Here is a 26,193-nt window from a genome sequence, read left to right on the forward strand (position 1 = left end):
ACGACGACCAACGACGACGAGCAACGACCACCGACGACGACCCAAGCTAAACTGTAAGAAAATGAATCAGTACTCTCTTCGATTTTAAGTTTTACACCGACGACGGTTTCAGTACTGTTTCTTTCTTTTGGTTAATTCAATTTCAGAGTGCTTTTTGCTAAGGTTTATGGGAATGTTATAACTGCTCATGAAGTTAAATTTGTTTTGATATTAGTTTCAATACTGTTTTTGCCTTTTGGTTTCTGGTCGTTTGTAGCAGATTTTGACTAGAAACTGCAATGCAGTTTCTGGTTCCATAATTCAATTTCAGAGTACTTTTTGCTAGGGTTTATGGGAATGTTATAACTGCTCATGAAGTTAAATGTGTTTTGATATTAGTTTCAGTACTGTTTTTGCCTTTTGGTTTCTGGTTGTTTGTAGCAGATTTTGACCAGAAACTAGGGTTTATGGGAATGTTATAACTGCTCATGAAGTTAAATGTGTTTTGATATTAGTTTCAGTACTGTTTTTGCCTTTTGCTTTCTGGTTGTTTGTAGCAGATTTTGACCAGAAACTGCATTGCAGTTTCTGGTTCTATAATTCAATTTCAGAGTGCTTTTTGCTAGGGTTTATGGGAATGTTATAATTGCTCATGAAGTTAAATGTGTTTTGATATTAGTTTCAGTACTGTTTTTGCCTTTTGGTTTCTTTTCACATCAAATTTTGAGCAGCAGTTTCTGGTTGTTTATTGTAGATTTTGACCACAAACTGCAGTGCATATCACAAAATGGAACAGGAAATGTCACCACAAAAGAATGAAGCTGAAAACCAACCAAAGCGCAGAATCAAAATGATGGCTCAAAAGAGTAAACCAAAGCCAAAGCCAAACTATGATCGGAAAGCAAAGCACCCGGACTATGTCCAATTTCGGTGCAATGCCTATGCTTTCAACAGCATCATTAGAGACATAAAGGACAAGCTCAATGAAAGGCAGAAGAAGCTTCTCAAGAAAACCCCTTTTCTGGAACTTGATCGAGCTGTTTTACCGCCAGAGAATTGACATGAATAACATGAATAAGTCGGACCTTGACTTAGTACAGCTGCTTAAGAAATTTGATCCGGATACAAAGTCCTTCAAATTTGGAACCAAATCATTCCAAATCACAGGCAATGCAGTGACTCAGATTCTAGGACTGCCAAATGAAGGCAAATCTGTCAAACTTGTCAATGATAGGTACACTGCTACCTTCAGAACAAGGCACTTTGGAGAAAAGGGAAAACCATCAAAAAACCAGGTAGAAGCAGAATTACAAAAGACAATTGCCTTGGCAAACCAACCGAAGAAAGAAAAGGCAAAGACAGAGCAAAAGAAAAAAACGAACAAAGGAAAAGAAAAGAAAGAAGCTGAAGAAGAAGAAGAAGAAGAAGTTGATTACGACAAGGAGGTGGTCAGCCTAATATTGATTCTGCTGTGCATGACATTTCTTTTTGCCAACTCTTCATCTACTTTGCATTGGTGTGAATCCTTGACCGCAAAAGCAAAAGCAAAAGCAAAGAAGGGAGGAGAAGCCTCTATAGGAGCTGTTTCGGGTTGCACTATCCTAATATTGGTAAGTAAACAGTGGCTTATGCAATGCATTTTGAGTTTTTGGCAATGCAGTTTCCATTTAGTGCAATGCAGTTTCCATTTACTGCAATGCAAAAATGGAAACTGCAACGCAGTTTCTGTTTTATCCTATGCAGTTTCCAACCTAATTTCTGATATATCTTGTTTTTGAACTGTGCAGTTTCTACTGTGTGAGAGGACAAACATCATACAACCAATCCTTGGCAAGGAGAAAGAAACTCCTGCCATTCTTAAATAGAGTCTTGTGGAACTCCACACAAGATTCAACCAAATAAAGGACTTGAATGACATCGAGGTATGCAATTTATCGCATGTTCTGTTTTAATGTATCTTGAATGCGAATCCATGCTAAATCATTCTCATTGTACAGGGTATTTTCAAAACTCCTAAAAAGCGAAAAACTACCAGGGAAGAGGAAGACACTGTTGAGAAGGTAATTGAAATCTGTATACAGTGCATTGCAGTTTGTGTTTTCTACATTGCAGTTTGCATTTTATCCAATGCAGTTTCTGAATCATTCAATCTCATTGTACATGGTATTTTGAAAACATATAAAAAGAGAAAAACTACCGGAGAAAAGGGAGACCCTCTTGACAAGGTATAAGAATCTCTAAACAGTGAATTATGCATTTCAGTTTTCGTTTCCTCCAATGCAATGCAGTTTCTAATTAGTTTCTGTTCAATATGCAGGAAAAAGAAAAAGAAGATGATGAGGGACAACAAGGAGAAGCAGAGGAAGCAGAAAACCAAGGAAAACCTGATGATGCTGATCAAACTCCAGAATTAAAAGAGGTTGGAAAGAAGAAAATGTTTGAGAATGAAGCTGGAAAAGAACCTCTTGTAATTCAAGACCTCTTGGTGAAGTCCATGACAGACCAAATCAACTACCGCCAACAACAAGATCCTAGCTTCGTTTGCCCGGAAAGATTACAACTGTGGAAGGATGAAAAAAATGAAGACAGTGAGAAGAAAATGAAGGAATTGTGGGATATATTTATCCAAGCAGAAAAGAGATCAAAGGAGTTGGAAGTGGAGTTGGCAACATACATAGAGAAATTAGATAATGAAGAATGTGTGACTGCCACCATGACAGTGGAATCTACAGTTCAGCTTAATGAAATACAAAATCTGAAAAGGAGGATTGCAGAATTGGAAGGCAAGGAAACTCGTATTGACATGGAGAAGATTGCCAAGAAAAAGGAGATTCAAGGAAAGTACAAGGCAGAAATTCAAAGCTTGTTGTCAGACCCAACAATCTTTGAAATGGAGATGGATCTGCTTACAAAACAACCAACACAACCAGTTGAAGAGAAAGAAGAAGAAAAGAAAGAAGAAAAGAAGCAACAAGAAGAGAGAGAAGAAGAAAATGAGAGAGAAGAAGAAAATAAAGAACAAGAGAAGCAACAAGAAGAGAGAGAAGAAGAGAAGAAGCAAGATGCTCCAACACCTGATGTTCCTTCAAGAGTACAAAGGGTGAAGAACAGAGAAAGAAAAAGGCTTCAAGCATCTTGCTATGTGTACGAAAAAAATAAGAAAACAAAAAAGGAGGCAAAAAAGGATGATGAAGAACTACCACAATTCAAGCTTATCTCTTCCGAGGAGGTATGCAATTACTGCAGTTCAAGCTGCTGTTTTTTCTATTTTCTGCGTTGCAGAAACAGAAACTGTAATGCAGTTTCCGTTTCCTGCAATGCAGTGTGTTATCTGCTTTACAGAAACAGAAACTGCAATGCAGTTTCCATTTCCTGCAATGTAGTGTGTTATCTGCTTTACAGAAATGGAAACTGCATTGTAGTTTCTGTTTTATCGAATGAAGTTTCTAATTAGTTTCCTTTCAATCTGCAATTAACACAAGAGGCATCTCAGCCCGATGCCACAAATCCAATTCCTGATCCCCCAAAAGGAACGAGCCTTCATGATTCAATACCTGTAGATATGCAATAATCAAGTGATGAAGATGAAGGACAAAAAAAGCCAACAAAGAAAAAACTAGGATGGGGTCAGAGAAAGGTGTGGCAGAAAATTCCAAAGGCGGACAGGGAAAGAATTGAAAAACACTACTTAAGTACTCAACCTCGGTAATATCTCTATTTCCAAAAATAACAATTCTTTCATCTTTTAATTACAATTAAACTAAAACTAATCTTGTGAATTTCATGTATTCGAATCCGCAGTGATAACTTTTGGGCAGGACTCAATGATGAGAAAGTGACAAACCATGATCTCAAAGATATTGTATGGGACCTGGAACTGTCACAAAAACGTAAGTATTTACCAATTCTATAACACACACTGCACTGTATTTTTTATTTGTGCTACCTATATTACCCATTTATAATTCCATTTTTCTCCAATCAATGTGAAACAGGTTATTGAGGCCTATATCCAAATAGAGGAGGATAAAATAGAGCCCATACAGACAGAGAGTCCACAGTACATGTCCACATGGACTTGGGTAAGTATTATTTTGAAAATTCAAAATTGTTTAAACAGACAATGCACTGCAGTTTTCGAAAAATATATACTAACAAATTGCCATTCTATGATATCAGGCTTACATGCAAAGCTTCCAAGAGCCATCTTGGCACAGGTTCCTGTATGAACACTTACTTGAAAAACTCGGGAAATGCAGTGTTCTTTTCTTCCCGATTATTTCAAAAGAAGAGTTCCACTTCACACTTCTCACATTTCACAAAAATGAACGAAAGTGGAGACACTACAATCCACTTAGATCGTTGGGACGTAGAAAAGAAAAAGGTGCATTAACATTGCTCAAAACTTTGTAAGTGGAATGAAACTGTCTTAATTTCTCAGCACAAACACAAACAGAAACTGCATTGCAGTTTCTGTATTATACATACTGCCTAATTTCAGACCAAAACTATAATATGCATTGCACTGATTACCATTTCTTTTTCTCTTTTTTTCTTGTTCTTTAAACAAGTTAATATTGTTGAAGGGTGGCTAGAATATATAAGACCTCAAGCACGAGTGTTCATAGAAACTAAAAAAAAAACCAACACTTGTGAAGCAAAAGGAAGGGCCCCTGACACTTGTACAAAAAGATTTGACTCCAACTGAAGAACTCACTCTCAATTGGATTATGCAAAATCCATTGCAGTTTCCATTTGAGGATGACATGGAATGTGCTCAACAAAGTGTATCTTCGTAAGAATAGTGTCTACTCAACTATTCATTACAGTTTGAAATCATTCAAAAGCAAAAAAAACTAATCTCGTATTTCATTTGCAGATTGGATTGCGGCATGTTCGTCATGTTCTATATGGATAAAATAGCACAAGGATAGCCCATTCCAAAAAGTGTGGACAAGAAATTCATGAATGAATATCGAGCACAATATGTCACAAAACTCCTACACCACAAAAACTGTGTAATTAATCGTCTCTAGTGATTTGCCTTTCGTTAACTCAAGACAATATGTATCTTAATTCTTGTGGATGTTTGTAAATATTTCTAATTATGGTATATGAGAACATATTTCCTATACATATAAACTGTAATATAATCTTGGAACAGGATGCAACAAAACGAAAAGGAAACAAACAAACTGCACTGAATTTTCTGGTCAAAAATACTGAAACAAATTAAAACTGCAGTGCAGTTTATATAAATAAATAAAAATAAAAAATCAGCTCAAAAAATGTGAAAAGAACCCAAAAGCCAAAGCCATAATCAAAGTACTAAAACTTTGTTCAAAACACATTTAAGTAGGTCAACATTGAAATGTAGTTTCTGCTCATAATCTGCAACAAATAAACAGAAACTGCACTGCAGTTTCTGCAACAAAATCTGAAATAAACAGAAACTGCAATGCAGTTTCTGCAACAAAATCTGCTCAAAATATGAAAACAAGCATTGAATGGCAGTCGAAAACAAATATCCACTCATTAAACAATTGTATAATTTTCATTAACTTCAAAAAAGAATCACAATATCCAATTAGAAGCTGTGTAGCCAATTACAAGCAACTAAAACTGCAATACAGTTTTTACAAAAAGTTCAACGCAGAAACTGACTATACATTCGCTAAACCATATCTAAAATAAAAAATTGTCAAAAGAGAAGGAGTGTTCATATAATAGCCTTGCAAGTCTTCCTATTGTGCCCAGCAACACTGCACCGACTGCATTTCAATGGCCTTTTAAATTCACCAAAAACTTTGATCCTCTTTGTTGGTGGTCTTTCGGCTGGCCTCTTTGTAATTGGCGGAAGCACAACTCCAGCTGCAGAACCATTGCTGCCCAATCCTTTCCCAATATCTGGAATAGGAAAAATAGGACTCTCATAGGCTTTTCGAAAAAAGTCGGTTTTGTAGTAACACTCCACGTAATCATAAACTGAATCTCTCTTTGCTAGGATTGTAGCCACCGCATGTGTGCAAGGAAAACCGTCAATTTGCCAAAGACGGCAAGAACAAGTCCTTTGCTCGAGATCAACCATCACAGAATAATCAGCAAATACTTCAAAAACAGTGCAATTAGAACGACGAACTGCCCAAGTCCTACCGGCCTCCGCATTTTCACAGAGTCTAGTTTCCATCTCCGGACACAAAACTGTTGTCCACTTCTCCGCTTCAATTCGTCGTTGAGAATTCAATACCATCAATTTCTGTCGAATCCCTTCTATCAAAGGTAGCACCGGCAAATCTCGAAACACACCAACCCAATTATTAAAGGACTCCGCTAAACTGTTTGCCATCTCCCCATAACGCATTCCTTTGAAAAATGCGTTGGCATAGTGATCTCTAGACAAATCAGATATAAATGCCTTCACTTTCGAACTCCCAACAATCACCAACTCCTCCATTGCTACCTTAAACTCTTCCTCCGTAACAGCATATGCGCATCTACTACATAAATTGATACCACGGTCTTGGAGCAGTTTCCCATAACCTGACTTCGGGTACTTTGATATCAAATTCTGTCTGAGGTGATAATAACAGTAAGAATGAGGCCATCCGGGAAACACAAACCCCATTGCATTTAACAAACCTTGATTGCGGTCCGAGAAAAAGGTCACCACTCTCCCCATCGGTAGCAATATAGAAGCCAAATGTTGAAGAAACCAAGTCCAATTCTCCTCTGTCTCAGAATCAACAACTCCAAAAGCTAGAGGATAAAACCTTGCAAAACAAAACCAAAAGCACAAGTATAAGCAAAAAAGGGAAACTGCAGTGCAGTTTATGAAAACAAATCTGCTCAAATATGAAAGGAAACCAAAAGCCAAATCCATGATCCAAGTACTAAAACTAAGTTTAAAACACATTTAAGTTCATGAGCAGTTACAACATTCCCACAAACATGTAAAAAATATTAATAAAATCGAATTATGAAACAAGAAACTGCAATGCAGTTTCTGCTAAAAATTGCAACAAATGAAAATCTGCAATACATTACAGTAACCATACCTTGATTTCCATTCTTTCTCGAAGCACAGAGAAGGTGCCCCTTGTACTTGCTCTTCAAAAACGTAGCATCAATGAACAACAAGGGTATGCAATATTGAAATCCAGCAATGCAACCGCCAAAAGACACAAAAAACCCTCGAAAGCGATTAATTCCAGCTTCACAATCAAGAGTGCAGAGAGAACCAGTGTTAGTTTCCTTTACGGCGTCCGCATACCACACTAACTCGTTGAAGGACTTTGACTCATCACTGTGAACGTCCAATTTAGCTAACTCTTTGCCAAACCATGCCTGGTAGTATGAAATGTCTATACCATAATAATCTTTGAACTCGTGTATAATCTCAACTGGCTTTAGCTCTGGTTTTGCACAAATTCTGTCCACAATGAGGGAGGACACCACACGAGACCTCATCATCTTACTCTTTGATTCCCGTATCCGACCCGCACATGTATGAACATTATTTAACGTCCGAATTACAAAACTGCCAGTAGCTTCACAACGAGAAGCATAAACACGTCAGCTGCAACCCTCCAATTTCTTATTCGAATAAACAGCAACCACCCGCTTCTTGTCATTGCCGGCATATAAAAAATTAAATCCTACTTCAAGAGCGTACTTGCACAATTTCAACCGGAACTCCTCTGCACCACCGTCAAACTTCTGCCCCACATGATGTATGTATGTCTCCCACTCATTCGACAACAAAGGCTTAGCACTTGCTCTCTTCGACCTGCCCAAAAACCCGTTTCTGTCTTCGACAGTACTAGAACACGACGACTCGCCCTTTTCACATGCTATCAACTCCTTATTTACACAAAAATCACCACTATATTCACTGCTCCCGCATAAATCCTTCACTAAAATATCAACAGTCTTCTCATTTGATATCAACAAAATGTCCTCATCAAGTCCAAATCGCTATCCGTTTCTAGAAAACAACTCGGATAACTGGGCACTGAATACCGTAATGTGAAACAACCCAACTGCAAACCCCTAAACCTCAGACACAAAGTCTTCAAAATATCAACCATGGATGACTCTGATGAAACTGAAAACATGATGGTTTCCGACTTATATGTGCACTTGGCAATGACACACACCTCCATTAGCCTTGAAAATGCAAACAAAACAACAAACAAAAACAGAAAATAATTAAAATCACTAAATAATGTACATGAGCAGTTGTAACATTCCAATAGAAATCCAAATATTAGTATGAAATCGAATTATGAAACAAGAAACTACATTGCAGTTTATAGTCAAAAACTGAAATAACAGAAACAACATTGCACTTTATGTGATAACATACCCTTAAATTTGAATAGAAACCAAAAGAAAACCATGTTCAAAGTACTAAAACTTAGATAAAAACACATTTAAAACACATTTAACTCCATGAGCAGTTGTATCATTGCCTTTATGAAACCAGAAACTGCAATGCAGTTTTTGCCAACACTCCAACAAACAGATGCAGTTTATAAAAGAGGAGGCAAAACAAATCGAATAGAAACCAAAAGGAAACCACGTTAAAAGTACTAAAACTAATATCAAAACACATTTAACTCCATGAGCAGTTGTAACATTGCCTTTATGAAACCAGAAACTGCAATGCAGTTTCTGCGAACACTCCAACAAACAGATGCAGTTTATAACAGAGGAGGCAAAGAAAATCGAGCCACAAAACTGAGCCACAAGATCGCGTCACAAAATCGAGCCACAAAACTAAGCTCGAAAAACTCAAAACTGATAGATTCGGCATGATAATCGAACGAAAGATTATCCAATTAGAAGGAAACAAACAAACTGCACTGAATTTTGGAACAGGATGCGGCATGATAATCGAACGAAAAAGATTCGCCATGATAATCGAACAAAAAAACTGACAGATTCGGCATGATAATCGAACGAAAAAGGAAGAAATAAAAGGAAAACCAACCAGAAAATTGAGCTCCAACGGCGAGAACGAAAACGAAAACGAACGAAATCTGCCTGCCAAACGAACGAAATTTGCCTGCCAAACGAACGAAATTTGCCTGCCAAACGAACGAAATCTGCTGCCAAACAAACGAGGACGAAAACGAAACAGAGAGAGAACAGGCTCGCGCCTTGTTTAAACATTCAGGGGCAAAAGCATCATTTACTTTGTAGGTTTACAAATGGGCCAGGCTTTTCAAGAAGAAGGGTAGAATTGTCTTATCAGTTGTTATTTTTTACCTGGCCTAACGAATCTGGGCCTCTATTTGGGCTAATCCAAAATAGTAGTTTTTTCCTAGGTATTAAAACTAAAACCAAAATATCCAATATCTTACAAACTAATTAATAAAGTTAATTATGTCTAAAACCTAATTTTTCTTTAATTTTAAATTAAATTTATATATACTAAAACCTGATATAACTAGCCACTATTCCTAAGAGCAATTCCAACCTCATACCAAATTTTATGAAAGATCAAGTTCGACTGATACGGAAATGGCATTGGCTAGTAGGTGGAAAGTTTTGAATAAAGAGTTAGGGAAATGAAGAGATGTGTGGCAAAAGCGCGGGACAACCATCAGAGTAAAATCTTAGCAATGGGGTAAATTATTTGTAATTTATGTTTTATTAAATTTAATGTTCTAATTATTATTTTTTTTAATGTTTCTTGCATTTCCAATTTTGTTTTTAATAGATTATGCAAGCACAAATGTGGTTCGATGCCATTGGCCAAGGCAGAAAATTTTTCAACCATGAATAATGTTGGGAGGTGGTGAAAAATTGTTCACGAATCAGAATTATTCTCACGGGTCTGACTGTTATGTTGAACGAGATGCCACTCCATGATTCAACGGCATCGGATTTCCCTTTGGATTCCCCGATGAGTCAAGACTCACCAATTCAAAAGGAGTCGAGGCCTATTGATCGAAAGGCGGTGAAGGCGAAGAGAGGGAGTGCTTCTAGCAATTATACTGCAAATTTTTTGGAGCAAATTGCAAGGAACGGCAACATGAGAATTGAGTTAGACATGAAAAAAGATGAGGCGGAGAATGCAATGAATGAAAAATATGCAAGATAAATTGAGTATATATGCAAACAAGACATTGGGAAGAAGGATCGGGAAACCATAACCATGGATACAAGCCATATGTTCCTGAAACAAAACAATTTTGGAAGCTAGAACGAAGGGATATTATGAGAAAAAGACTTTTCCGTGACGATTGACCTAGCTACACCGATTGGTTAAATGATAAAAACTATTAAGTTAGTTTGCTTGCCTTTTATTTAATTGTATTGCTTGTTTTGTATTAAAGTAGTTGTAATTCTTGTCTTTTATTTAATTAATAGTTTTTTTTAATTAGTTGTGTTGCTTTTTTTTTTTTTAAGTGAATAAAGAAATCATTCAATAAAATACATTTTTATTCAACACATTGTATACATCAAACAAAACATAATTATAATTTTTTTTTTAAAAAAAAAAAATCACAACCAAAGCATAATTCAAAACAAAATACAAATAAAACATACATCAACACAAAGAAAAATTAAAAACAAAGCATCTTCACTTCACTTCATTCACCGTTATTACCTCTTACTGCTCATAAGTGCTCCATTAAGTCAACTTGACGCCGTTCATAAATATAAGATGATTGCATCTCCGTATATTGATCAATCATATGGTTCATGACATGCTCTAGTGGTTGTTCATTTGCTCCCATGTGCCTTTCATAAATTCTTGTAAAGGTGGTGTTCATAAGATCGGGTTCGAACATGTCTGGAGCATCATAATCATACTCATCTTCTATAATCATGTTATGGAGGATGATGCACATCATCATAATGTTTCGCAACACCTCCTCATCAAACATACACGTAACACCCCTAATAATTGCCCACCAAACTTAAAAGATACCAAAACACCTTTCGATATCATTCCTGTAACCCTCTGGACAGACAAAAAATAATTTTTAGGCCTGACTATACTATTCCACCATGCACTTGAATACTGAAGAAGACAAGAAATAGCAGAGAAGGGAAAGCTGTCAGAGAAAGCTGGCAAGCACTCGCATCTCTCGAGCAACACAGACCACTAACCAGTCCATTGAAAATTGAAACATCTTTGCAGAGATTCGCGTTACTCAACATAATGACCTTGAAGAAATCAAAGGCCACGCCCCCTTCACAAACAGCACAATAACTTTGTTTGTTCACCACACCCATCTGCTTCCATCATACACTTTCCTTTTCTAATTTTTGGATAATCTTTCTGGCTTAAAAACTTGAAGAATCCGAAATTATCTTCGTCTCATACATCAAGTCGGGAAACTCCAATCAGAAAAAGAAATTCAGGTAGTTTTATGTTGCAATACATGAATTCTTTTTCTTTAGTTTTTAACGTTTCATGCTGGAAGGAAGTGAAACATATTGATGTCGTGTTTGTTGCAGTTCCAGTGGGTTAGTAGAAATTTAAGAGAAGGGTCAGATTTTGATTGATGATGTTAACCATTTGTAAGGGCTTTGCTCTTACATATGCAACCAACAACCTCCAACTTCCCTTTCAAAAAGATATGTTGTTATTTATGGCATCAGGAGAGCGTTTTGGAATGGGCGGTTTCGGAAAACAAGAGGTACTATAAGTTTCAACCTTATGATTCTTTTTGTTTTGGTTTTCAAATAATAAATAATTGTTATATGAATATTGTTATCTCTATGGAATTTTGTTACATTTTGTTGTATCTGCGCTTTCATTTTTTTTTTTTTTTTTGTTTTATTTTGTTTTGTTTTTCTTTTGAAAATTTGCACTTCCAAATTGTCGTTTCATGCATTCTGGAATCTGGATGACAATGAATATTGATTTTGATTTTAAAAATATACATATATATTTAAATGACTAGTTATTAAGGCCTATATACAAATCGAGGAGGAGAAAATAGGGTTTACATGGACTTGGGTAAGAATTATTTTCAAAATTCAAAATTGTTTAAACAGACACTGCACTGCAGTTTTCGAAAAATATATACTAACAAATTGCCATTCAATGCTTGCTGTCTTACATGCAAACCTTTCTAGAGCATTGAATGACACATTGCAGTTTCTGTATTATACCTACTGCCTAATTTCAGACCAAAACTATAATATGCAATGCACTGATTACTATTTCTTTTTCTCTTTTTCTCTTCTTCTTTAAACAGGTTAATATTGTTGAAGGGTGGCTAGGATACATCAGACCTCAAGCACAAGCGTTCTTAGAAACTAGAAAAAAACAAAAACTTGTGAAGCAAAAGGAAGGGCCCCCTACACCTATACAGAAAGACTTGTCCCTGAATGAAGAACTCACTCTCAATTGGATTCTGCAAAATCCATATCAGTTTCCATTTGAGGATAACACAGAATTTGCTCAACAAAGTTCATCTTCGTAAGAATTGTGTCTACTCAACCATTCATCATAGTTTGAAATCATTCAAAACCAAAAACTAATCTCGTATTCATTTGCAGGTTGGATTGCGGCATGTTCGGCATGTTTTACATGGATAAAATATCCCAAGGATAGCTCATTCCAAAAAGTGTAGACAAGAATTTCATGAATGAATATCGAGCTAAATACGTCACAAACCTCCTACACCACGAACACTGTGTAATTAATCGTCTCTAGTGATTTGCCTTTTGTTAACTCAAGACAATATGTATATTAATTCTTGTGGATGTTTGTAAATTTTTCTAGTTATGGTATATGAGAACATATTTCTTACACATCTAAACTGTAATATAATCTTGGAATAGGATACAACAAAACGAAAAGGAAACAACAAACTGCATTGAATTTTCTAGTCAAATACTGCAACAAATGAAATCTGCTCAAAAAATGTGAAAAGAACCCAAAAGCCAAAGTCATAATCAAAGTACTAAAACTTTGTTCAAAACACATTTAAGTAGGTCAGCAGTTGTAACATTCCAATATACTTGCAAAAATTATTCTGAAATCGAATTATGAGACAAAAAAAACTGCACTGAATTTTGTGGTGAAAAACTACAACAAACGGTAGTGCAGTGTATGCAAAAACATATGCTCAAATCTAATGTGAAAAGAAACCGAAAGGCAAAGGCATAATCGAAGTACTAAAACTAATATCAAAACACATTTAACTCCATGAGTAGTTGTAACATTCCCATAGACTAGCGAAAATTATTCTGAAATTGAATTATGGAACAAGAAACTGCACTGCAATTTTTGGTCAAAAACTGCAACAAACAAACGGAAACTGCAGTGCAATTTATGAAACAAAATTTGCTCAAAACTGAAAACAAGCATTGAATGGCAGTTAAAAATGAATATCCACTAATGAAACAATTGTATAATTTTCATTAACTTCAAAAAATAATCATAATATCCAATTAGAATTTGTGTAGCCAATTAAAAGCAACTAAAAACTACAAGCACCGACTGCATTTCAATGGCCTTATAAATTCACCAAAAGCTTTGATCCTCTTCGTTGGTGGTCTTCCGACTGGCCTCTTTGTAAGTGGCTAAAGCACAACTCCAGATGCAGAACCGTTGTTGCCCAAGCATTTCCCAATATATGGAATAGGAAAAATAGGACTCTCATTGGCTTTTCGAAAGAAGTCAGACTTGTAGTAACACTCCATGTAATCATAAACTGAATCTTTCTTTGCTAGAATTGCAACCACCACATGGTACAAGGAAAACCATCAATTTTCCAAAGACGGCAAGAACATGTCCTTTGCTCGAGATCAACCATCACAGAATAATCAACAAATACTTCAAAAATAGTGCAACTAGAACGATGAACTGCCTAAGTCCTACCAGCCTTTGCGTTTTCCCACAGTCTAGTTTCAATCTCCAGACACAAAATTGTTGTCCACTTCTCCACTTCAATTCGTCGTTGAGAATTCAATACCATCAATTTTTGTCGAATCCCTTCTATCAAAGGTAGCATCGGCAAATCTCAAAACACACCAACCCAATTATTAAATTACTCGGCTAAATTGTTTGCCATCTGCCCATAACGCATTCCTTTGAAAAATGTGTTGGCATAGCGATCTCTAGACAAATCAGATATAAATGCCTTCACTTTCGAACTCTCAACAATCACCAACTTGTCCGTTGCTACCTTAAACTCTTCCTCCGTTACAGCATATGCGCATATACTAAATAAATTGATAACATAGTCTTGGAGCAGTTTCCCATAACCTGACTTCGGGACTTCGATATCAAATTCTGCTTGAGGTGATAGTAACAGTAAGAATGAGGCCATCCAAGAAACAAAAACCCCATTGCATTTAACAAACCTTGATTGCAATCCGAGAAAAAGGTCACCACTCTCCCCATCGGAAGCAATATAGCAGCCGAATGTTGAAGAGACCAAGTCCAATTCTCCTCTGTCTCAGAATCAACAACTCCAAAAGCTAGAGGATAAAACGCTGTAAAACAAAACCAAAAGCACAAGTATAAGCAACAAACGGAAACTGCAGTGTAGTTTATGAAAACAAATTTGCTCAAATTTGAAAGAAAATCGAAAGGCAAATCCATGATCAAAGTACTAAAACTAAGTTTAAAACACATTTAAGTTCATGAGCAGTTGCAACATTCCCACAGACTTGCACTTCCAAAACGTAGCGTCAATAAACAACAAGGGTATGCAATATTGAAATCCAACAATGCAACCGCCAAACGACACAAAAAATCGTCTAAAGTGGTTAATTCCAGCTTCACATTCAAGAACGCAGAGAGAACCAGGGTTAGTTCCCTTTACGACATTTACATACCACACTAACTCATTGAAGGACTTCGACTCATCACCGTGAACGTCCAATTTAGCTAGCTCTTTGCCAAACCATGTGTGGTAGTATGAAATGTCTATACCATAATAATTTTTGAACTCATGTATAATCTCAACTAGCTTCAGCTTAGGTTTTGCACGAATTCTGTCGACAAAGAGAGAGGACACCACACGAGACCTCATCATCTTACTTTTTGATTCCCATATCCAACCTGTACATGTATGCACTTTATTTAACGTCCAAATTACAAAATAGCTAGTAGCTTCACAACGAGAAGCATAAACACGCTAGCTACAACCCTCAAATTTCTTATTTGAACAAACAGCAATCACCTGCTTCTTGTCATTGCTGGCATATAAAAAATTAAATCCTACTTCAAGAGCATACTTGCACAATTTCAACCGAAACTCCTCTGCACCACCGTCAAACTTCTGCCCTACATGATGTATATACGTCTCCCACTTATTCGACAACAAAGGCTTAGTACTTGCACTCTTCGACCTGCCCAAAAATTCATTTATGTCTTCGACAGTACTAGAACATGATGACTCGCCCTTTTCACATGCTATCAACTCCTTATTTACACAAAAATCACCACTATATTCACTGCTCCTGCATAAATCCTTTACTAAAATATCCACACTCTTCGAATTTGATATCGACAATCCTCATCATGCCCAAATCGCTTTCTGTTTCTAGTAAACAACTTGGATAACCGGGCAGTGAATACCGTAACATGAAACTACTCAACTGCAAACCCCTAAACCTTTGACACAAAGTCTTCGAAACTTCAATCTTGGATGACTTTGATGAAATTGAAAACATAATGGTTTCCGACTTACATGTGCACTTGGCTATGATACAAACCTCTATTAGCCTTGAAAATGCAAACAAAACAACAACAGAAAACAGAAAACAATTCAAATAAGTAAATAATGTAGATGAGCAGTTTCTAGTCAAAAACTGAAATAAACGAAAACAACAGTGCACTTGATGAGAAAACATATCCTCAAATTTGAATAGAAACCAAAAGAAAGCCATGAACAGTTGTAACATTGCCATACACTTCCAATGAAGTTTATGAAACTAGAAATTGCATTGCAGTTTCTGCTAAAAACTGAAACAAACATATGCATTTTATGACATAAAATCTAAACGAATTCAAGTCCATCCGCAATTGTAACATTGCCAAACACTTCCAATGCAATTTTTGCTAAAACACTGAAACAAACAGATGCCGTTTATGACAGAAATTCAAAAAACTTCGAATAGAAACCAAAAGGAAACTAAGATAAAAGTACTAAAACTAAATTCTAAAAACAAATAAGTTGATATAAACGAAAATAGGTTTTTAAGTACTCATACCTCAACACCTAGGACTGCCAAAAATCCCCGCAAATAAACAGCAGCTCAAAATCAAATATGATCGCAAAATGAAGAAGACAGAGTTTAGCATTGAATGCCACAAGATCGCGCCACAAAATCGTGCAACAAAACTGAGCTCGAAATACCTGAACTAAAGAGAACAGAAATCACCCAAAATTGACCCTCATTCCGTATGCAAATCGAACGTAAACGTAGTAGAAAAAAGAAAAAAGAAAAAAGAAGAAAAACGAACAAAAACCTACCAACAAATTGAAGCTCCAATGGCAAAATGAGAACCAGAGCTCCAAAACCTCAAAGTCAAAGGAAAACGAAAGAGAAACCAAGACCAAATCATTTGTAGTTTAAATAGCCAGGGGTAAAAGAGTCATTTAATTTGTTAGGTTTAAAGATGAGCCAGGCTTTTTAAGAAGAATGGTAGAATTTTCTTTTCCGTTTTTATTTTTGAGTTCGCCCAACGAATCTGGGCCTCCTCTTTGGCCTAATCTAAAATAGCAATTCTTTCCTAGGTATTAAAACCCAAACCAAAATACCCAATGTCTCACATACTAATTAGTAAAGTTAATTATGTCTAATACCTAATTTTTCTTTAAATTTATATACACTACTATTCCTAATAGCAGTTGCAACCTCATGCCGAATTTTGTGAAAGATCGGGTTCGACTCGTACGGAAATGGCCATCGAAGTGGCAAAATTTTTAGCATTGAGGTAAATTATTTGTACATAATTTCCGTTTTTTAAAATTCAATGTCCTAATTTTTTTTAAAAAATGTTTCTTGCATTTTGAATATATATTTGTTAAATAGTTTATGTAAGCACAAATGTGGTTTGATGCCATTGGCCAAGGCAAAAAATCTTTCAACCATCAATAATATTGGGTGGTGGTGAAAAATTGTTCGCGATTCAGAATTATTCCCACGGGTCCAACCGTTGTGTTGAACGAAACTCCACTCCATGATTCAACGGCATCATATTCGCCTTTGGATTTCCCGATGAGTCAAGACTCACCAATTCAAAAGGAGCCGAGGCCTGTTGGTCGAATGGCTGTGAAGGCGAAGAGAGGGAGTACTTCCAGCAGTGATACTGCAAAATTTTTGGAGCAAATTGCAAGGAACGACAACATGAGAATTGAGTTAGACATGAAAAAAGATGTGGACAAGAAGGCAATGAATGAAGAATATGCAAGAGAAATGGAGTATATATGCAAACAAGACATTGAGAAGAAGGATCGAGAAACCATGGTCATGGATACAAGCCATATGTCCCTTGAAACAAAACAATTTTGGAAGCTAGAACGAAGGGATGTTATGAGAAGAAGACTTTTCCGTGACGATGGACCTACGTACACCGATTGGGTAAATGATCAAAACTATTAAGTTGGTTTGCTTGCTTTTTATTTAATTGTATTGCTTGTTTTGTATTAAAGTAGTTGTAATTCTTGTCTTTTATTTAATTAGTAGTTTTTCTTAATTAGTTGCATTGATTTTTTTTTTTTTGAGTGAATAAAGAAATCATTCAATAAAATACCATTTTATTCAACACATTGCATACATCAAACAAAACATTATTAAAATAAAACCACGACCAAAGCATAATTAAAAAAAACACAACCAAATCATAATTCAAAATAAAACACAAACAAAGCATACATCAACACAAAGCAAAATTAAAGACAAAGTATCTTCACTTCACTTCATTCATCGTCATTACCTCTCACTGTCCATAAGTGCTCCATCAAGTCAACTTGACGTCATTCATGAATGTAAGACGATTGCATCTCCGTATATCGATCAATCATACAGTTCATGAAATGACCGTCCCTAACCAACGGTTCATGCTCCAATGGTTGTCCATTTGCCCCCTTGGGCCTTTCATAAATTCTTGTCAAGGCCGTGTTCTTGGGATTAGGTTTGAACACGTTTGGAGCATCATAATCATACTCATCCTCCACAATCATGTTATGGAGGATGATGCATGTCATCGTAATGCTCTGCAGCACCTCCTCATCAAACATACTCACAGCACCCCTAATAATTGCCCACCGAACTTGGAGGATACCATAACACCTTTCGAATCTTTTCTGTAACCCTTTTGATAGGCAGAAAATAATTTTTCCTTCTCCGATGGAGGATGTGGAATTGATTTGACGAATGTGGTTCACCTTGGGTAGATGCCGTCTGCTAAATAATACTCATTCCATTAGACGGTATTGTTGATTTTTTAGGTGATATTTGGGGCTTCACCTCCCAAGACATCATTGAATACTGGGGATTGACCCAACACGTTCAGGTTGTTTTGAGATTCGGCAACTCCGAAAAAGGCATTCCAAACCCATGTATCGAATCCAGCAACGGCTTCGAGAATGATACTGTTTTGGCCTTTCCTATTCCCATAATCCCCTTGCTAGGCAGTTCGCCAATTCTTCCATTACTAGTGCATACTGTTGATGCTTCCTATGATGCTTGGAAAACCTCGAGCTTTTTTGTAGAATTCTTTGAAGGTCCCTATGCGTAGGTTTGCGGAGGTAGTCCCTGATGTAGACAGTTTCGATTGTATCACAGAATCTGACCAAGGATTCTAGAGTAATGGACTTCCCCATCCTAGAAATCTCATCCACTTGATCAACAAAGGCACATACACCAACATTCATTTAACAACTGTAAGCTTTTGCTTCGAAAGAAGCCCCAAATCCCCAGCATCATCACACTTATGAAAGAAGTATGCATCGTAATTGCAAACATCATGCATGACTTTATTGAAAAAATGGGGTTGCATTCTATATCACCCTCGAAAATCAACATTAGAGTGCACATAATTTGGGATAAAGTAGTCTTCCAAAAGATTCTTACCTCAAGAATGCCTATGTCTGTTCACGTTCGAGCCACGACCGACTTGTGAACCACGGTGGCGGCCTTGACTTGATATATCAAGCATACCCATTGCCATGTCAACTTGTTCATCATCTTATTGTTGCACCTTTTTTTCTTCAGCTCATCTACGCATTCTTTCTTTAATTTCTCGCTCTTGCCTCTCCAAGCATCTCCTCATGTCTGACATTGAGAGTGGAGTATGAAATCTAAAATCTGAGAAATGAAAGGATAGACAAGATCTAGTGTGAGAGGTATGAGTTGAGCCTCTGGTTTTATAGATAGATATAGAAGATAGAGATGACATGTGGCACGATTTTATAGGGTAAAAATCTTATCGAAAATCTAAGATTTGTATTTTATAATAAATATCGACAAATGGCACCCGAGAATCTTATCTTAAAATATTATCTGAAATTTGAGATTTGTATTTTATAATAAATGTCGACACATGGCGACCGAGAATCATATCCGAAAATTTTATCCAAAAAGTTCATTCAAATTATGAGATATGAATTTTATAATGAATATTGACACTTGAGAACCGAAAATCTTCTCCAAATTAATTTTTTTAGGTTTAAAAAAAACACTAAAAGTGAATAGTATTTCCCCTTTGCCATGGCAATGAGTGGAAACACACCTTGCCTTTTGCAAGGGCTGCCCCTAATCACGTGAATAGTAACAACCCTTACCTCCCCTTGCCCTTTAACATGGCAAATAGGTGGAAGTGCTCTAAGCATACTGAAAGGAATTAATTGCCCCCGTTTTACTGTTCTTCACCCCCTTTTTTGTCTTAGAGCACAGTGAAATGACGAAATTACCTTTCTTAAAACTTTTGTGTCTTTCCTTTTTTAACCCATTCCCCTTCGAATCCCTTCTGCTGCAACTATTTCATTTGCTCTGAGAAAGCACTAATTTCTGACCAGGCTGGTTGGGCTGGTTGGGGTTCAAGAATGGAAGATCTTGCTTCATTGTTGAAGATCCATCTAAGACCGTTCATTTCTGTTTTTGGCACTTGCTGCTAATCGGACTGTCCTTTTGGTCTTCATCTGATCAGTTTTCCTCTAAGCTATATTACATTTGAGTGTTTCATCTTTCAGTCAGTTCCAGCTAGGCTTCATCCTTCCTCTCATACCACCGGGTATTAATATACAATTAATGATAGATAGGTTAACAATTAAATTCCAGATCATGCATATTTACTACTAAATCAATGATAGATAGGGTAACAATGATAGATAGGGTTCATCCTTCCTTTCATCCATGATTAATTATTATTATGGGTTTAACTCAAAGGGATTTATAAGTTTTCTTCATTTGTTTGATCTCTCTCAAATATTATTGCTTTTTATTAATTTTAAGTTAGAAAAAAAGTTGAGATTAAATGGCTCTTAATCTCTATCCCAAGCTGAGATTAAAACTATATCCTTTTTGGAATCCACCAAGTCCTGTACAGTTTAAAAACCCTCTGTATCGCTCAGGCACCCTCACTAGTAAAGTCTATATGGAGGAATTAAAGTCTAACGTGTAACTAAAAGTCTAGACGCGAAGGCAATGTAAAAGAATAAACGGTCCACAATTGTGCCAAACCTAATTCATAAGGCTGTCATTAGGTTTTATTACTGCATAATTGTCATTAGGGTATTCTTTTACAAGATAAGGTCTTCAAATCAGTAAGATAAGGGTTTTTGTGTTGAAATATAAATGTTTTAGCTAATATTATTCTGTATTTAGTTTAAATTTACAGATTTAAATGTGAGCCCTTGGATTACGGTCCAAGTGGACAGCTAAGATGTGATCTTAGAATAGAAGAATGGATGGCTAGATTTGGATGATGTAATGTGGGAATATTCTGTTCCCAACAGTTAAGTGTGCACAGTGCGTGTGTGAATTAGAATGAGAATTCATCTACTTCTTCCTCAAGCTCTCTCTCTCTCTCTCTCTCTCTCTCTCTCTCTCTCTCTCTCTCTCTCTCTCTCTCCAAAATCTATCATGGTATCAGAGCCATCCTTCATGAGCACCTCTGTGAGAGTCATCTTCCCAGCATCGCTTGATTCTTCTTTTTCTTTCTTCTTTGCATCGGATTCACCAGCTCATTTCAAATCTGAGCACTCTACTTCCTCATTTCGAATCTGAGCGCTCTACTCCCTTCTCAACAAACTCCCATAACCCATGAGATTTGAAGATGGTTTTCATTCTTATGCTCAGAATTCATAGTTCTCACTGTTGAAAATTGGCGCTCTCAGCTCCCCACCAGACCCTGCCATGCTACAATAAGAAACCAGAGAATTAGAGAAACCAGTGTAGCAGCTCAAGTATGCTACTCAGGTAGAATCTACACCCACTATGTTTTATGCTAGTAATAAATCTAATACTAGTGTAAAAGAATATGAGGATGTATGGTATGTAGATAGTGGATGTAGTAATCATATGACAGGTAGGGAGGATCTACTTGTTGATATTGACAAGAATGTGACTGCAAAGGTTGAAATGGGTACTGGACAACTTGTTGAAGTTACTAGTAAAGGAAATCTGGTGGTTGAAACTAAATTAGGCAAGCAATACATTAAGGAAGTTATGTTGGTGCCTGGACTGAAAGAAAATTTACTTAGTATAGGTCAAATGATGGAGCATAGCTACTATTTGGTGTTTGGAGATCACAAGCTCGAAATCTATGATGACAGCTCATATTCCAACTTGGTTTCAAAAGTACAAATGAGAGGAAATCGAAGTTTTCCAATGAAATTGCAGTCTGGAATACACACTGCCTACAAGGCTAGTGTATGTCACTCTACTACTATGTGACATAGGAGATTGGGGCATTTGAACATCAGTAGTTTGAAGTTGATACAAGAACAAGAGATGGTGGTAGGTTTACCAGAAATTCAAGCAGCTAAAGAGGTATGTGAAGGGTGTGTTCTTGGTAAACAATGTAGAGAGGCATTTCCAAGGGAAGCTACTACTAGAGCATTAACTCCTCTAGAATTTATACATAGTGATATTTGTGGTCCAATGCAGATTGTTACAAAGGCAGGTAATAGGTACTTTCTCACCTTTATAGATGACTGTACACTACAAGAAAAATAGCTTTTGACAACATGCCACTAACAACGTGCGTCTATTTCACGTTGTGGAAGTATACTTTTGACAACATGCACCAAGTGCACGTTGTAGTACGCTACTTATAACAACGTTCCTTTAATACGCGTTGTCAAAATGAAATTTAGAAAAAATTTCGCAACGCAAACATGCGTGTTGTGATATCTTTAAGTTCTACAACGTGCAAACCATGTTGTCAACTTGTTTCATTTTTTTAAAGGAAATATACGCAAAAATTATGCGGGAGAACTCCCTCTCTTTCAAAATATTAAAACATTCGAAAGTTTTTTAAAACCCCTCTTTTTTCTGAATAATATTTCACAGCCCCTCTTTCTTTTGCAAATCACTCTCACACTGCTAAACCTAGGGAAAAATCCAATATCCCAACCTCTTTTGCTCCATCCCAGCCATCTCTCTCTCTCTCTCTCTCTCTCTCTCTCTCTCTCTCTCTCTCTCTCTCACTCATGGATCCTCTCTTTGCTCATCATCCACTGCCTCTGTCATTGCCAACTTCACAGCCTCTCAATCTCTTATCGCCGTCATCAAATCCCTCAATGCTTTGCTCTCTCATCGCGAACCACTACTTCTTTTGTCTTAGATCTACAATTCTTAAGGCCAATCCTAATATTTGTTGTTCTTTGCAGGTATTGGCCTTCATCACCGAGCCCACCAGCATCTTTCCACCACTAACTTGCTCAGCCTCATTTAGGAAAAAATTGAGTGGCCTCCAGGTACAAAATTTTAGTGCGAAGGTTTGATTTTTGTTGGATTGTTCATTTGATTTTGGTAATATAATATTTGGGTTTATATTACTATTTGGATTGTTTGGTTTTGTTCACTGTTTCGATTTTGTTCACTTAATATATATATTTTTATAATATACATTAAATAGTGTGTTTAAGGCTCTTCATGTGCTTATGAATGCCTTTTTTCTATGATATATATATAATTTATATTCCCTCAAAATTTTCTGAGTGGATATGCCTTCAAGGATTAATTTTAACTTTCATCAGATTCCTTCATATTACAGGTTTTGATACTGGTTTTGTGCTGATTACATGTGTTGATTTTGGTTCCCTTTAACAAATGGGTAAGCTTTCATCTTTCAAAAGCTGTCCCTTTAATAGGGGTGAGTTTCGGATTTTTCCTTCAACTTCTTTTGCATTTTGTGTGTTAATTTTGACATATGTTTTTGTTGGGTATCTTGTCTTGGTTATGAATAATTTCAGTTTAGGCCAGAAAACTTGAGTAAGGTTTTTCAGTGCAAACAGATATAAGATCATAATAGTCTTCTTGTACATACTTATTTTCAATTGTTTTATGAAAATTTCATGTCTGGCTACAAAGCAATTTGCATTTTGTCTTCTAATTTTTGCCAATATTGTAGCTATGCAATTTTGTCTTCTAACGAAATAATTTGCATCATGTATGATTGTGATTATTGTTTGGCTTAGGAAGAAGAAAATAGAAGGAAAGGGCGCATTAAGGGTCCTCCCGTTGGACAGATATTGATGTTAACCTTTCCTGTACGTCTCTGCATTAAACTTGCTGTATTATGATAATATAAGTACAATAATTTTTTCCCCTGATATGTTGTATATTACTCTCTAAACTACCATATCTTTGATTGAGCCTTGAGGGGATTGATTGTTAAAGATCTTTGTTCTCTGTTCTGTTATGCATTTTCTCTAATTTAACTTCCTCTCTTACTATAGTTCATCTCAAACTTAGAGAAAGATAAGAACATAGTTTAGTTGGTTGGATTGAGTTAATGGCTAATCATAGGTTACTAGTTTTGCAAACTTTCTATTCCTAAATTTGCAATTTCTTAACTATTAAAATTGTCTTGTTTGATTTTTTTTTGTTCAGAACTTCTGTGCGACCTTAAGATGGATAGTATGGGTGCTTCTTGGAATGATAGGTGCACATTGGTTAGATAATATTCCGCAATTGGACAAAGGGTTTGAAACACAACTAATCAGGTTTCTTGATAATGCTTTACAAGGATTTTAAATTGTAATTATACTATGCATAGTTCAATTTCCCTTCATATGGATAAATGTAAGTTGACAATGAATCTTTCTATGGAGTTATTTTTTGAATGAAAACTCTTTATTATGGGTTACATTATGATTTTTATTTTATCAAAGGTTATATTATGATTGGGAAGGAAGAAAATAGTCACACTTAACTAAAGCTTGAATTTATGGATCAACTCTATTGTTATAAGGTGATTATGAATATAATTTTTTTTTTATTATAAATATTTATTATCACAACGTGCAAAGACTGTTGTTAAAATTGAAACAACAACATGTCTATGAACGTTGTCAATAAGACATACAACAACATGCCGAACACGTTGTTGTCCATTGATTCTACAATGTGTGCACGTTGCCGTTAATGGCATGGACAACGAGCACTTAAATCAACGACCACATGCAAAGCCTGTTGTCGAAGGGCCTTGACCTTTTAACGACATCGGCTTCCACAACATGCGCCGTGTGTTGTCAATACCCTTCAACAACGCCCAATGAGCGCTGTGAAAGGACTTTTTTCTTGTAGTGGTACTCGGATGTGCTGGATTTATTTTTTGAGATACAAGTCTGAAGTATTCAGTGTATTTAAGAGGTTTAAGGCTACTGTTGAACTGCAAAGTGGATATAAGTTGAGGAAATTGAGAAGTGACAAAGGAGGAGAGTATACATCCATTGAATCCAATAGGTTCTGTGAAGAAATGGGATGGAAAGGCAACTCACTGTGGCATATTCACCACAGCAAAACGGTGTGGTTGAAAGGAAAAAAAGGACCATTGTGGAGAGGGCCAAGTGTATGATGTTTGAGAAGAAGATGCCACTAGAATTTTGGGCTGAAGCTGTTAACACTACAGTATATATCCTAAATAGGTGTCCAACTAAGGCTTTGGACAAGAAGACTCCTTTTGAAGCCTATAGTGGTAGAAAGTCAAGAATTAAGCACTTAAGGATGTTTGGTTCTTTGTGCTATGCATATGTTCCAAGTCGACAGAGACAGAAGCTAAATTTGGCTAGCACAAGATGTGTGTTTCTGGGATATGGAAGCTGTGAAAAAGGCTACGGGCTTTACAACCTCGCATCTGGAAGAGTAGTTATTTCTAGAGATGTTGTATTCAATGAGGAAGCAGGCTAGAATTGGAATATGCGAAAGGAATGCAGTATCTCAGTTCCACTCACTGATATGCTTACTGAGAAAGAAAAGGAGACTGGTGCAGCTAGCTTGCCTCAAGTAGAGACCTCAGAAGAAGAACGTGTTGAAATTGGTTCAGGGCCACAAGATATTGATCACACTCCTCTGAAATATAAAAGTATTGCTGAAATATATGAAAGATGCAATCTGTGCATCATTGAGCCTGAGACATTTGAAGAAGCTGTTAAAGATGAGTCATGGCAGAAAGCAATGGAGAATGAAATTGCAATGATAGAGAAGAACAACACTTGGGAGTTGGTTAATAGACCATCTGATAAACTAGTAAGTGGTGTCAAATGGGTCTATAAAACCAAGTTGAATCTTGATGGCTCGGTTCAGAAAAATAAAGCAAGGCTTGTTGCAAAGGGTTACTCTCAAAAGCCTGGAATAGACTTTAATGAAACATTTGCACCTGTTGCTAGGCTTGATACAATTAGGACATTGATTGCTTTGGCTGCACAGAAAGGCTGGAAGCTGTTTCAACTAGATGTGAAATCAGCATTTTTGAATGGAGTATTACATGAGGAAGTATATGTTGATCAACCCCCTGGATTCATTAAGAACAAAGAGGATAGAGTTTACAGACTCAAGAAGGTATTATATGGCCTTAAGCAAGCTCCAAGAGCTTGGTACAAAGATATCAACTCTTATTTTATAAAGGCTGGTTTTCAAAGAAGTCCTAGTGAAACAACATTGTATGTGAAATCTGCAGAAAGTGGAATACTCATTGTTTCCCTATATGTGGATGACATTATTTACACTGGAAGCTCAGGAGAATTGATGATGGGTCAAAACTGAAATGATGAAACA

General features: G+C 36.4%; 5 protein-coding genes across 12 annotated transcripts; 3 read left to right on the forward strand and 2 right to left on the reverse strand.

Annotated features, from left to right (window-relative positions):
• Positions 755 to 2,000, forward strand: LOC109948880. Its single transcript, XM_020562667.1, has 3 exons — positions 755 to 1,589; positions 1,767 to 1,901; positions 1,977 to 2,000. The coding sequence occupies exons 1-2, from the start codon at positions 963 to 965 to the stop codon at positions 1,842 to 1,844; spliced, it is 705 nt and encodes a 234-aa protein (XP_020418256.1). The 5' UTR covers positions 755 to 962; the 3' UTR covers positions 1,845 to 1,901; positions 1,977 to 2,000.
• LOC109948879 (DNA ligase 1-like) lies at positions 2,255 to 3,855 on the forward strand. 3 transcript variants are annotated; one of them, XM_020562664.1, is made up of 3 exons: positions 2,255 to 3,208; positions 3,452 to 3,684; positions 3,781 to 3,855. In XM_020562664.1, exons 1-2 carry the CDS (start codon positions 2,291 to 2,293, stop codon positions 3,548 to 3,550), a joined length of 1,017 nt encoding a protein of 338 aa, XP_020418253.1. In that variant the 5' UTR covers positions 2,255 to 2,290; the 3' UTR covers positions 3,551 to 3,684; positions 3,781 to 3,855. The 3 variants fall into 3 exon arrangements, with proteins under 3 accessions (XP_020418253.1, XP_020418254.1, XP_020418255.1); XM_020562665.1 differs by having other exon boundaries at positions 3,464 to 3,684; XM_020562666.1 differs by having other exon boundaries at positions 3,473 to 3,684.
• Positions 5,699 to 7,449, reverse strand: LOC109948662. Its single transcript, XM_020562351.1, has 2 exons — positions 7,035 to 7,449; positions 5,699 to 6,735 (listed from the first exon to the last, which is right to left on the reverse strand). The coding sequence occupies exons 1-2, from the start codon at positions 7,447 to 7,449 to the stop codon at positions 5,699 to 5,701; spliced, it is 1,452 nt and encodes a 483-aa protein (XP_020417940.1).
• On the reverse strand, positions 14,001 to 14,993 carry LOC109948663. Its single transcript, XM_020562352.1, has 3 exons — positions 14,693 to 14,993; positions 14,317 to 14,448; positions 14,001 to 14,245 (listed from the first exon to the last, which is right to left on the reverse strand). Exons 1-3 carry the CDS (start codon positions 14,991 to 14,993, stop codon positions 14,001 to 14,003), a joined length of 678 nt encoding a protein of 225 aa, XP_020417941.1.
• Positions 22,232 to 24,285, forward strand: LOC109948825. Of its 6 annotated transcripts, none has more exons than XR_002271275.1 (4): positions 22,236 to 22,889; positions 23,189 to 23,230; positions 23,613 to 23,684; positions 24,028 to 24,285. XR_002271275.1 is itself a non-coding variant. In XM_020562514.1 (3 exons), exons 1-3 carry the CDS (start codon positions 22,623 to 22,625, stop codon positions 24,169 to 24,171), a joined length of 483 nt encoding a protein of 160 aa, XP_020418103.1. In that variant the 5' UTR covers positions 22,278 to 22,622; the 3' UTR covers positions 24,172 to 24,285. The 6 variants fall into 6 exon arrangements, 1 of the variants encoding a protein (XP_020418103.1); XR_002271278.1 differs by having other exon boundaries at positions 22,246 to 22,889; positions 23,189 to 23,287; XR_002271279.1 differs by having other exon boundaries at positions 22,251 to 22,889; positions 23,189 to 23,248.

The sequence above is a fragment of the Prunus persica genome, chromosome G4 (assembly GCF_000346465.2).
Source record: "Prunus persica cultivar Lovell chromosome G4, Prunus_persica_NCBIv2, whole genome shotgun sequence".
Taxonomy (NCBI): domain Eukaryota; kingdom Viridiplantae; phylum Streptophyta; class Magnoliopsida; order Rosales; family Rosaceae; genus Prunus; species Prunus persica.